The sequence below is a fragment of the Salvelinus sp. IW2-2015 genome, linkage group LG4q.1:29 (assembly GCF_002910315.2).
Source record: "Salvelinus sp. IW2-2015 linkage group LG4q.1:29, ASM291031v2, whole genome shotgun sequence".
In the NCBI taxonomy this organism is placed as follows: Eukaryota; Metazoa; Chordata; class Actinopteri; order Salmoniformes; family Salmonidae; genus Salvelinus; species Salvelinus sp. IW2-2015.
This window is the reverse complement of record NC_036842.1, coordinates 66279734-66292599: the sequence shown is the minus strand read 5'-3', so window position 1 is coordinate 66292599 and position 12866 is coordinate 66279734. Positions and strand designations below refer to the sequence as shown.

Genomic DNA, 12866 nt, shown 5'->3' with positions numbered 1-12866 from the left:
CGTCATATGTTGTCACCTCTATTCGCATGAGGCTATTCTAAAGCGACACTGTTTTCAACCCACAGGAATTCAGCAGGCTGGCAGACAGGTAGACTGTCATATCCAGAGTTTTCCCTTTAAAATAAAAAGAAAGGAATAAAATTTGCCTGGAAACTGACATGAGCCCAGCAGGAATGTTGAACCCCCTTGCCCTCCCTGCAAAAGCTGCTACATAAACCACTAAAGTCTAATTGCCTGGTCTCTGTCTTCCTGTGCGAGTCAACAGAGGGAGCCAATTCATTTCCTCCCAGGGAGCCGGCAGAGAGAATCTGTCACAGGTATTCATAATCGGCCACTAATGCAAATTTCAGCTCACCGCGCTCTGGCTTGGTGGACAAGATAAAAGCCTAGAGAAATACAATGCCTTTTGTATAAACTGAGCGCCTAAATGAGGGTATAAACCAAAACTGTCAGAAATATCTTCTCAATTCCTCCCTCTCGGTTTTTAAACACTAATACAAATTTTACTGTGAACATCTGGGAAAGCCTCTCGGATTCCTTCGCTCAGGCACACAGAGCTGCCTCTTAGCCGGCAGATATCCCTCATTAATGAGCAGAGGTATATTTTTCTCCTGTCTCCTCACATTCTCTGCTGCTTCTGTGAAATGGAGATGGAACTAATTCCCCGCTAAGTGGTTTATGTTTTATTAGCGCCAAGCGTGAGTGATTAAAGGACAGTGTGGACAAAGTGCAACCTGTCAGGCTTAAGTGTAAATTTATATTGAAAATAATCCACCTTTTAATTGGCCTCAAAGTTGGGCTATATTTCATTTCAGTCTTGAGAGCCTTCCTACCGTATTTTTTTTTATCCCGCTACAAATTACACATGACAACAGGAACCTTAATGTCCAAAATACTACAACACTAATATGTTACATGGGCGGTAAAGCAGTCATTTATTTCACCAAAAGGACATAAAGCAACAAACAGAAAGCAGGGAAGCTAATAATTAATGATCTACCTGAAAGGTACGTTTCCACACAGCAGAAATGGATAATGAATGACTTGTAATTGAACAAGTGTTAGTATGTCTGGGAGGAGTGTCTTTAATGTAGGAAACCTCCCTTGACAAACACCATTTAGCTGAAAAATGCCTGCATGATAATGCATATGGTGTCTAGGGGGAAAATAATGAATTAATAAAACTATTAGCGCGCGGTGGAGTAGGTGATGGAGATGTACTCTCCTTAGCCACCTGTAAGCGCCTGGAGAAGGACCGACCCTGGGCAGCGCCACTCTGCCAGCGGGGTTAACAACAGGCTGACAGATTTGTTTTATAGTGCCATTAATATGATTCCAGTAAATGCATTCTGCGCCTTCTCATGCAGATCCCCTGGCCAGCACAATCCAGCACCTAATAATAAAGCACTCAGCGATTAAAAGTGTGAATAAAATAACTCTTAAAGCTGAGCAAGCATGGCAGCTACACCACCCACACTCTCCCAAGAGGGGAGAAGGACCGCAGCAGGAACAAAAGGACAAAGATGCCCTCTCCAAGAGTTTCTACCATCCTGCAAATTGATTAATGGGAGAGAGGCCAGTCTACCAACCAGACACTGACTGACAGACTTAACACTAGACAGGAGGTCTGCCAAACCCGCACTCTACACAGCTTCATGTAAACATATACCACAGTATATACTGATATGCCAACTAATGAAATGTGATGATATAGAGAATTATATTTAATCCTACAATTTATAGCAATTATTACCAATAGCGTATCACTCATTAACCGGACATTAAGCATGCATAAAGAGACACAGTAATTACAAATACAATACAATACTACTGTAAAACAGCTCTAATGGGAAAATTTTATCTCTTCTGTGTTCATCTCATATATTGTGGTTGGCTTGGAAAGCTACTGTCTAAGAGAAAAACAAGCAGAGAGAGGAGAGAAGAAAGCCAACCAGCATTATGGGGTCAGTCAGTGGGGATGTGGATGGATGCCAGATTACATGAACATACTGAATAAGTTTAACAAGGCTGACTACAGGCTCCAGGGGTGGGTGTGTGTGTGTGTGTGTGTGTGTGTGTGTGTGTGTGTGTGTGTGTGTGTGTGTGTGTGTGTGTGTGTGTGTGTGTGTGTGTGTGTGTGTGTGTGTGTGGTGTGTGTGTGTGTTGTGTGTTGGTGGGTGTGTGTGTGTTGTGTGTGTGTGTGGTGTGTGTGTGTGTGTGTGGCGCGCATGCCATGCATGCTCTTGGGACGGTACAAAATACCAAAATGTAAACGGGGGATAAACGTGATATAGATGTACTTTTCTGGGTGAAATCAAGGGCAGTGGGAGTAATCTGCATTGCTTCCTCAAATTAAAATACAAAAAAAAGAGATTAATAATGAATCAAAGGCACCAGTGGATGCTCGGCTCACGCAGGCCTTTTTTTCAGCCAGGCTGGAACAGAGAGTCTAGCTGAGGGCTGATGTTGGGGACGCTAGTCGGCGGCAGGCTTTAAAGCATCTGTAAACGCAGAGAAATTAGACATGTAATTTGTGGTGAGCTCGGGCCAATAKGGGGACAGGCTTTCAGGGGGTGTCGGAGGCAGAGAGGAAGCACAGATAAGATTTCTCTGCAGGGCAGGTAGAGTGTGTGGGCAGCCATGGTGCTCGGAGCTAACGCTGAATAAATATTTCAAATATGCTCAGCTCAAGTCTTATCGACTAGGGAGAGCGAGAGAGAAAAAGAGGGAGAGAAAAGAGAGAGATGCTGCATTCTACTGAGAGCGATAAAGGGGAAATCTCATCTCCCTCTTGAGCATGACCATATCAGCTGTAGAAGCTCCACAAAAGAATGTATACACAGTTCACACAAATAAACCATTGGTATACATAGAAGAGTTTCTGATAATCCATGGCCATATATATATTTTTTTAAAGGAACCCTTGTTTTACTTACTACAGTGGCTTTTAAGTAATGTATGCCATGGAACAACAGTAAATCTAACAATAAATTCATATCTAAACTCCATCAATTTGAATCAAATTCCAACAACTACTCTGGAAATGAATTTAATATTTATGAATCTAATTTAGTTTATCTGAATAATGATGAATAAACAAGGAAATTGAAGGTTTCCAAATCAATTCATGTTAGCTAAGAAAATTCTGCGGCTAGTTAGGTGCCAGTACTAGGGTACAGTAGTAATAGTGGGCTCTTTATCAAAGGGAAGGGAAGACAAGAGAAGATCAGCAGCGCTAGGCAGGGCATTAGCATTTCTTTGCAAGACCGGTGCTGGCCGTTGTCTCCCTGCCTGTCTGACACATGCCAAGGCTGGAGCATATCTGGAGGCAGGGTGGAGTGAGGCTGGACCAGGGTTGGACCAGGGTGGTCAGCAGGGGCCCTGTGGTGCCTGTCAGTGGTGGCCACTCCGACCCCAAGCTCCAGCACTGGCCACAAGTGTTTAATCCGTGTCGGGAGCGTTAACACTGAACGACCTCCTGGGTGACAGATCCGCCATGCGAGCCTTTTCCCCCCGAGGAGGTGGGGAGGGAGGGAGTGGCGTGGACTCTATTTCCCTTCCCTCCCTGTCAGCTCGACTCACAGACACATTAGCGCGCCGGGGCCGAATCCTGCCCAGTCACAGCAACACACAGGGGCGGTCAGGTCGCAGGCTCTGCAGCAGCCGCCTGGGGAGGTGTGTCCTCTGTGACTGGGAAGGTGGTGAGCGTGTTAGAGGCAGTCATTATGATACAGCACACACCACAGGGCCAAAGAGCTCTATTTTCATGTCATTCAACAAATGTAAACGCCTGGAGTTTGCTAAATGGCGTTGGCACTTGGATTGGAACTGGTGCTATGGTAGGATGACATGAAAATAAAGCTCTTTGGCCATGAACAGCAGTGGTGGGTTTTGCGTCAAAATAAAGTTTTATATGCAGAAAATAGCCCCATAATTACTGTAAAATATGGTGTTGGAGCTTTGATGTTTGCTTCCACTGGTCCTGAGGCCCTTTTTAAGGTCAACGACATCATGACCTTTACCCAGTACCAGGACATGTATGCCAAAAATATGGTTGCCTCGGCCAGGAGGCTGAAACTTGGCTGCAAGTAGATCTTTCAGCAAGACAATAACCCCAAGCACACATCAAAATCCCCCCCAAAATGTTAATTGACCACAAAATTCAACATTTTGCAATGGCCATCTCAGCCTCCGGACTTCAACCCCATTGAAAACCTGTGGTTTGAATTAAACAGGGCAGTCCATAAACACATACAAAGGATATCAAGGATCTGGAAAGATTCTGTATGGAGGAATGGTCTAAGATCCCTCCCAGTGTGTTCCCCAATCTGATAAATCATTTTAGAAAAAGCCTCAGTGTAGTTATCCTCGCAAGGTCAGGTATTGAAAACAGGGGTGCTAATAATTCTACCCCTATCTTTTTGAGAGAAGACATTTCTCAGAGCAATTGTATTATTAATTTTCTTGAGCATAGAGCATCAGTATTTGTATTATTTATTTATACATTCTTTTTTTGCTAAGGGTGCCAATAATTTTGGACCGGACTGTAAAACCGCTACAGACACAGAGACAAAGCACCACGGCGGATGCACCAACACAGAGGGCTGCAGTGTTAATCATAGCAACATCATCTGGCTTGTTTATCCTCTTTCATGCCACTTTATCATATTTCAAAAAGTTAATGAAAATGAATATATTTCACAATACAAGCCAATAAACAATACAAGCCAATAAACTTGAATATAATGTTTATTATTTTGAAGGAAATATGTTATTTTAGCGCTCTAATTGAAAGAGGACAACTGTCTGCCAGAGAAAGGCTCTCTGTATTATAGGAGGAAGCGTCTCAAGGTTACAGTTACCAGCTAGCCCCAAGACCTGTCAACTGACACACTGCAATCCACTATGGCGACTCAATAACAACAATACTGATTTTTCTTTTTTAAAGAAGGCATCGCTTAATGTTTCCAGATACTAATATCCTATTCTTTAATAATTAATACATCTCAGACTACTTTCTAAATCATGCACACACATCACCATCAAGGGCTGTCTCCCTCTCCCTCCCTGCCARATTCCCACTGCAAACTCTGTGAGAACTCCCACAGCCATAGAGTTTAAGAGTGTAACCCCCTGAGACTGCAAGAACCCACTCCTTTAAGGCCAGCCAGCCGAGCCACACACAGTCCTCCAACTTTTTAAACAGAAAGAAAGCAGATGCAGAGAAAGGAACAAGAGGAAGTTTCTCAGGCACTTACGCAGTTTGACTTTACACTCCTKTCACACTCTTCTGGTCATACATACTGCATTACTGCATTGCAGTAAACCAAAACGGGGCAGATCAGTGCTCACCAAACATGTCATTTTGGGGGACTGTGTTAAATAGAATAATTATAACAGCGCTGATTATGCCTTTGATCCTGGCCGTCCTGGTATTCTGGGTAATAGCCCCGGCCGCCGCGGAGGGGGGCGGGTGCAGCGACACCTCACAGGTGGTCCCCCGGGACCACTGGATCCAGATCTGACCCTYTCCTGCTCTCATCTGGGAGACAAGGAGTCTATCAGCCCAAAAAAGCAGCCTTGGAAGCTGCCAACTGTGTTTACAGCTGCATCGCATCAAACATTCATCAAATACCATCTTTACATTCTGTGATGTGAGGCAATCAGCATTTCACAGGCTGTCAAATGATGTCTAAAKCAGTTGCTACCTGGCAGTGTCAAAAAGAAAATGGTTCAAATAATCTCATAAGGTATACAGGTTTCTTTCTAGTCAGAACTCCTGACAGACGAGACTAGCTCATATGTTAAAATATTAATTCTACCTAAATACTTAAAGCGCTCTAATGACAGCAAAGCTCAAAATCAGCTTTCAAGTGTAAATGACCCCCTTTTCATTTTTATACTTACATCCATTTCATCTAAATCAAAATTGTTCTCAACTTTAAACTTCTGAAACAGATTAATATGGCCGGCTAATACATGCTCATTTAGTATGTTTGAGAAACTTCTGTTCTGTTGGTCCAGCGGATCCACAGAATGGAGGATTTCACTTTCACAGTATTTTCCCATGAAGGATTCTAGTTGGGAACAGTAAGCGATCTCCCATCAGGCTCTCCACTACATAGTTCAGCAGTGCTATAGCTCCCTCTACAGGCACTGGAAATGTCTGCAGGAAAGAACTCTGGGTGACCCCTCTCTCTGCAGTTGCTGCTGATGTATAGCACATTCATCTAGCTCAGTGTTGGGGAGAAGCACATTTAAAAGGGAGTTATTTGATGAAGATTTTAGCTGTCACGCTCTCTCTCTCAGAAGAAGGGGACATGCCGTTGTTGTCAAACTTTAGAAAAAGGCACTTCCTAAGCTCATTACTGTAGCATAAACAAGCACTGAAAATATATACATTTCTTGTTTGCATTTCTGTTCACTGATGAGGAGGTTTATGAGGCTTTGCAGGAGAAAAAAAATTAATGTGTGAGAAAGATTATTTTAACATGACCTAATTAGAATGTCACCTATGGGTGGAAAATCCAAGGTATAACTTCACTTACAAAGGAGATTACGCAATCAGAATCAGTAACCTCCAGCCTTGCAAAAAATTACAGTGCTGCAGAAGTTTGCATTCTTTCAAGGCTTCCTCTTCGCATTATAATACTCTATGGCAGCAGAATGCCTGATGAGCCATCAATCTTGATTTCAAAACTGAGTACATTATATACCCAATTTACTCAGAATACATACTTATCTGATTGCCACAGGGAAAAGTTATGTGCCTGAGAAGTTTATACAAAATTCTAACATTCTCCATACTTCCCTCTGTTAACATAGACCAGACCTGATGTAGACCTACAGGGCAAAACATTGCCAATGCAGCTCATGGGAGATTAGATTGCAGTGTACTTTTTGTCAGACAAATCTCTCATACAAACTAAAAATACTTCACACATACCAAAAGGTATTTTATAACGCACACATGAAGATCCACATTCCCTGAATTGACTGCTTCATCTGAGCAGCAATGTATACTGCATGTTGTGAGCAGGTCAGAGCATTAGCCTATGGGACTTACAGCAGCTTGGTGGCTAAGGCTTCCTGGTAAGGCACTAGCGAAGGATCCCACAGTCCTAGGATGAAACCACATCAGCGGTAATGCATTACAGGATGCATATGGAGTAAAACAGCAGGAATGGTCTAGCTGGCTGATAAATAATGTATTGTAATGTATATTAAAGGCTGAGCCAACACTGCAGCCGTTCCTAGCAGCATATTCTGAGAAGCAGCAGAAGCAGAGGCAGAGTGCTGCTGTAGAAAAGAGCAGACAGTATTCTAATTATGCACATCTGAGAGGCAAGCAGAGGCCATCTGTCAGTGTCTGAATCAGTTACCTTATTACCAGTGCCTAAAGATATAAATATAGGAGAGGGAGCTGCTTTCATTAAGGCACACGGTGGCATGCTGCTTCAGACGGCTCCAAACACAAACTTAATTGCAAATGAGGACTTGTTGTGAGGAGGAGTGGCCCTAGTGTGGCTCTGCTGTCGCTGACCCGCAGAGGGCCAGGGCACTAGCGTGTGTAGTGGTATGCCACAGGGCTTGTAATGGCTGTCAAGGCCCCTCGGCTGCCCTCTCGTCTCACATGGCAAGGATTTTGTCTGTCTGTGTTTTTACTCACACCCAGGAGTTCTCTTTGACTGTCGATCCGAAGGCCATATTCAGGCTATGATTGTTGCTGCTCATCATGCAGTGAGGTGTTGTGGATGAGATGCCTGATTAGAAATCAGAACTTTTCTCCGGTCTAACTCTATCTGCTGGTGAGTGGGTGATAAACACTACTTATTTATCAGCAGGCTGATTCACTCTCTCCTCAGGCAAGTCTCAGACACCTTTGACACCAGCGCTTTGGGAAGCACACCTCATTCCAGAGGAAGCCATAGGGCTCAGTGGACTGCAGATAGCCAGACTGCTCTATTGCAGTGTGTCTGTCTCTAAATAGAACTGCCTGGGTACCAAACTGTCCATCTTCCTCACAATGAAGATAAGACAACACACAGAAAACATTTCCTTACTTTCAACAGGAGCACTATGCTCATACTAAATCAACAAAACATCTATCTACTTAAAGTATACATATTTAGATCGATTTTTCCCACAGTAATAAAATAATGTACATATTTCTGGCAGAGGTATGCCAGAGTAATCCCTGTTTTTCCCTCCCCAGTTCTCCTATTTGTGGGCTGGTCTTGAACAGCAGGTGTAGTAGAAGTGAAAAAGAAAGACTACCACACTCTGGTGGCCTGCACAGCATCTCATTTTAGATGGGTGCCAGGAGATGGCCCTATACCGCTGACCTGTCACCTGTCAGCCGGCCTACACTCCTGCTTTCCTGACTGCCTGTTCTCCTGCCCGCCTGCATGGCTGACTACCTGCCTTTCTCCCTCCCAGTCTTTGTCTATCTGCCTGCACACACTAGCTTCCTGTCTGCCAGTCTGTCTCCTTGTCTGTCTGTGTCCATACCTGTACTGATACCGTGAGACTGGCCATTGCCTGAGGGGATATCCACTTGAGGATCAGTGAGCAGAGCTTATAGAATACACCAGGTATGAAATACACGTCGCCCCGAAACAGAACATAGAGAGGAATGAAGGCTGTGAAGAAAGGAATCTTCACACACCCTGTCTGTGACCGCTTCCTCACCCTGACTTGATTCATGATGACATTACATGTGCTTTAAGTTGAGAGATTCACAGGGTGAAATTAAGATTATTTCAGCTTAGGGTATTAGATCACAATGCCTCATTAAAACAGCTAGACAGAGACATTTAAACAAGGTTCAAATCTCCCAGGCCAACTGTCACTACTCCTCCACACAGAGGACACCGTCCCCAGGAGGAGAGAGCTTAGCTAAGAAGTCAGATGACCAAACAGCCAGACCCAAGGCCTTCACATAAAGCCCTAGTGCCAGAAGAACACTGAAGGAAGCCAAGTGGGGTTTGAATTAAAGGATATAGCACAGCTTGTACTTTACTTTCAAATTCAGAATGGAGATAAAGACTAGCCGTGTCAATTCTTGGGAGCATGTGACTGAGAAACAGTAACAAGAATCTAAGTAGGCCTATACCTGAACATATTGTACTGGTCTCTCATCTACCGCAGATGAACAGAAGAAAGTGTTCAAATAGTGCTGCAGTGAAATAGGATACACCAATTGCAGAGCCCAAGGCTTGGAACTAGTTCATTAACATGGGGCAATGACTTACCAGGAAGGCTATTATACTCCGCTGTGTGCTCTCCCACTGAAAACAGCTTTTAATGTACTGTAACGTATGCAGCACTGCCATGGTGATTTTTCGAACTCTGTAGATATTCTGGGCAAGGACCTAATGGGAAATAATCCAAACAAAATGGCAGCTAGCATGATTTGATAAAAGCTTCATGTGTATGATTCAAAATCAGGATTATTCAAGGCCTTATTTGCTGCTGTGTGGCTTTTCGGGTTTGTTGTCTTGAGCCAAATAGTTAGACTATGACCAATCAAAGCTAATGTGCTGCTTGCCTATGGAAGCTTTGTTTCTGTGATTTAAGGAGCATGTTCCAGTACTCCTTCATCCAACAAACTGTATCTACCATGCTCTATGTGTATAAATCATTAATTTTAGATTCTATATGCCTAACATTCATTGCGAAGGCAAACCTTTTTGGAGAATTTTTGATTGTCCTCCATGAATTTCTCCTCTTTTGGTTTGAAGGTTTTGATGCCGGCTCTAACCTGAGAAAGATATTACAAATTGTCAAAGACATATCCAATGAAAAGGAAACTCAATGCAATGGGAGAAATCATTATAGAATCAGTAAGTTAAATGATTGGGTCAATTGTCAAAGAGCATGAGCTTGGCTAGAATCAGCCAGTGAGTTCTTACTGGGTTATAGTGGACCTCCATCACCAGTGAGATGGTACCTTTGGCTGGACCCCTCAAGTTCTCATTCTTCAACCGCCGGGTGACCTGCTGTCCATTCTGAACCTGCAGCGTTAGAAAATGCATGTCAATCAATTGCACCACATTAGTATTTAGTGAAGATGCTCCTTCCTCTCTGACCCATGATATGTTTTACAACTTGTCAATGTCAATGAATAAACTATTATGAATCAAAGGATCCCCAACTTACAGAGAGTAGTGGAATGGCAACTCTGCCCAAAAAGTCTGGGGCTTTGTCTCCATCTTCATCAAAGACCTTCAGCTCCAACACATCATGGATGTCCTTTATTGGGCTGTCAACAGATAACTAGTTAGTCCAGATCTGAATGAATACATTCATTTGCATTAATGTTTACAAAGTACACTATAAGACCAAGGAAAAACGCATGTACAATGTAAAGACTTTGTTCCACTCAGGGCTGAGTGTTTTGTAGATGGTGTGAGTCTGTAGCCTGCTGTTCCCRAGCTCCAGTACACAGAATGGATCACTTTTCCCTGCAAAGAAAGAACAAAGCTGTGTTACATTTTGTGTGCAATTGTAGATGGACTCAGCCATAGAAAGTCACCAGTTCAAAGGGGAATTGTTAAAAGTGGAGTGATATATCACCATTGAGATCAGTTGATGTGAGATCTGTTGCATTGAAAACCTTTACTTGAAGGAAGCCAACCTCCCTCACACTTTTGTGAGAGTTCTTCAAACTCTGCAAAGGTAAAATGATACCATCAGTCTTAGTTAAATGTATAAACGCAAGTTAGTATTCCACAAGTTAGTATAGATAGCTTTTGAAATGTATTTACTTGTCTGCTTGTACTTACTAATTCAAGCATGTAAAATGTCAACAGTGACATGAATAAGTAGTAATATTTCCCTAAAGATACTAACATATTTCTCCAGTATTTGGTCCCTCTCGTCTGGCTGTTCCAGGGGAGGTTTGTTAATGTCTGATATGGAGACCTCACTGCAGGGGTTGAAGGTGGCCAGTAATATCAGCCTGCCTTTGCCTGGGTCCAGGGCTTGTGTGTAGAGCTGCTGTGTGTTTACTGGCAGCTTGGACAGGTCCACCTCAAACCTGCACACAAGACGGTATCAGCCTTCAATATCACGGCTGAACAATGTCCATTTAAAAGAACAGTCAAGATAACAAACAATTAGACAATRAAGGCCATACTAACATTCCCCAGGATTCCTTACTCTTCCTGCCTCTCTTAACAAACACCTCCACCTTCAGTGGCTCCAGCCAGTTCTCATACTTGTTGAAGTCAAACTTCTCCCTCCACCGAGGGTTGGCCTGAACGCACAGGTTCTGAGGGAGAGAGCGATAGAGCATAGTGCTGATACAGTACTGTAGTGTGGGTGGGCACTGGAACACACACGGCCTGATGCAAAGCGGTGTCAGGTTTAAACAGTGAGCAGACATTACATGACAGGTGGATTTAGTTTTCATTCAGTGCGACCAGGACGGGGCGGGGGAGAGGAGAGGGAAGGAGAGAAGGGGTTTTTGTGTGAGCGCTCCTCAGCCTCCTCTCTAGGATTGTAACTACTGACAGCATCCAGTTAGAATCAGCTTTGTTCAACAAACAAACAAGCCGAAACAAAACCAGAGAGGTTTACAAAGAAATTACATGAGAACACAAGACTGGCGCGCTGCAGAATCATCAGGAGGGAGGCCAACAAGTAGAGGTAGACGAGCAGGGCCTGCTGGGTATGCAAATCAAGTGAAGCATAGTGAAGCCCTCCACCTGAAGGAGAGCATGGTGCAGAGAGATGCCCAGTCTAATGAGCTGCTCTGCCATGCTCCAGTGAACCAAGGTGGAGGAAAAACACTGACACACACCTGCTGAGAGAAAGGGAGGTACAGAGAAAGGGAGGGACAGAGAAAGATAGGGAGAGAGAAAGAAAGTGAGGTTGAGAAGGAGAGAAAGGGAAGAGAGAAGAAATTAGCAGCAGAAAGGAGGGTGGAGAGCATGTGCAAATGGGAAGGGAAGAGACAAAAGGAAGGGAGGAGGCAAAAGGACTAATAGATTGAGAAATAAGCTCACCTTGCTCTTGTACTTCTGCTCTCCCAGTCTGTAACGCACATAGACGTCCCCCTGGCCGTATTCAGGCATGTCCTGTCCCTCTAACAGGGTGATACCAAACACGCCACCCCACAGCTGGCTCATATTGGTGGCCTCAGCTGAACCCTGGGTCTGGTCCTTATCCTGGGGCTGGGACTGGTCCCCCTTCTGGTTCTGGCCTCCCTGGGAGACACAAACATGGACACACAGCTGCATTAGGACACCCTCCATGACAAAACCCTCTGAGTGGCTACCCCACTATTCACCGGCGCCTCAAGTCTGGCACCTCATCTGCATGGACTGCATGGGCTACAGCCTCTATCTGTTTGAGCACATTAGCCTTTCTCCAGTGAATGTAGCAGAGCCACGTCAGTGGGGAGAGGAGAGGTTCCTGGAGAGAGGGGGGTGTCAGTGAGCAGAGCCGCCAGATGTCCCTGGCTGTGACAGTCCCACTCATCACAGACCTAGAGACAGAGTGTGGGGAGGCAGGACACTTGGCATACTGCACAGGAGACAGCCGGCCGCAGTGAGTAATGATGCAAACCAACCACACAGCCCTCTCATCAGCAAATTATGCATGGATGTACATAAAGCCTGGCAATGACATATACAGCATTGTACACATTGGTCTATTCTTCACTAAATCTCAATTATCCAATCAAATCTCTAAAATCAGCTAGAAGGGGATGAGAGGAACAAGATGTCCAGGATGTCAGAACACAGAGACATCAAGGACAGCCTTTCCCAAATCTAACCGTCCTTCCGGGCCACAGGGGAAGACGGGGAGGATCTATTTAACATCAAAAGGAGATTGTCTACTGGCCTATCGGGAGATTA

General features: G+C 44.2%; 1 protein-coding gene across 6 annotated transcripts in view; it reads right to left on the bottom strand.

The window, feature by feature from the left end:
• The window catches only part of LOC111962396 (multiple C2 and transmembrane domain-containing protein 2), a 264113-nt gene that overhangs the window by 17070 nt on the left and 234177 nt on the right, over positions 1 to 12866 (bottom strand). For 4 of the 6 annotated variants that reach the window (XM_023985456.2, XM_023985460.2, XM_023985461.3 and 1 more), the window contains 9 exons: positions 12012 to 12212; positions 11145 to 11275; positions 10855 to 11041; positions 10579 to 10672; positions 10364 to 10466; positions 10162 to 10264; positions 9915 to 10016; positions 9689 to 9763; positions 9255 to 9374 (listed from right to left, as the gene is read on the bottom strand). The exons of the other annotated variants lie outside the window; for them this stretch is intronic. In XM_023985456.2, the coding sequence (XP_023841224.1) occupies positions 9255 to 9374; positions 9689 to 9763; positions 9915 to 10016; positions 10162 to 10264; positions 10364 to 10466; positions 10579 to 10672; positions 10855 to 11041; positions 11145 to 11275; positions 12012 to 12212 (1116 nt within the window). The remainder of the gene's footprint in view (positions 1 to 9254; positions 9375 to 9688; positions 9764 to 9914; positions 10017 to 10161; positions 10265 to 10363; positions 10467 to 10578; positions 10673 to 10854; positions 11042 to 11144; positions 11276 to 12011; positions 12213 to 12866) is intronic. 6 annotated transcript variants of the gene reach the window in all.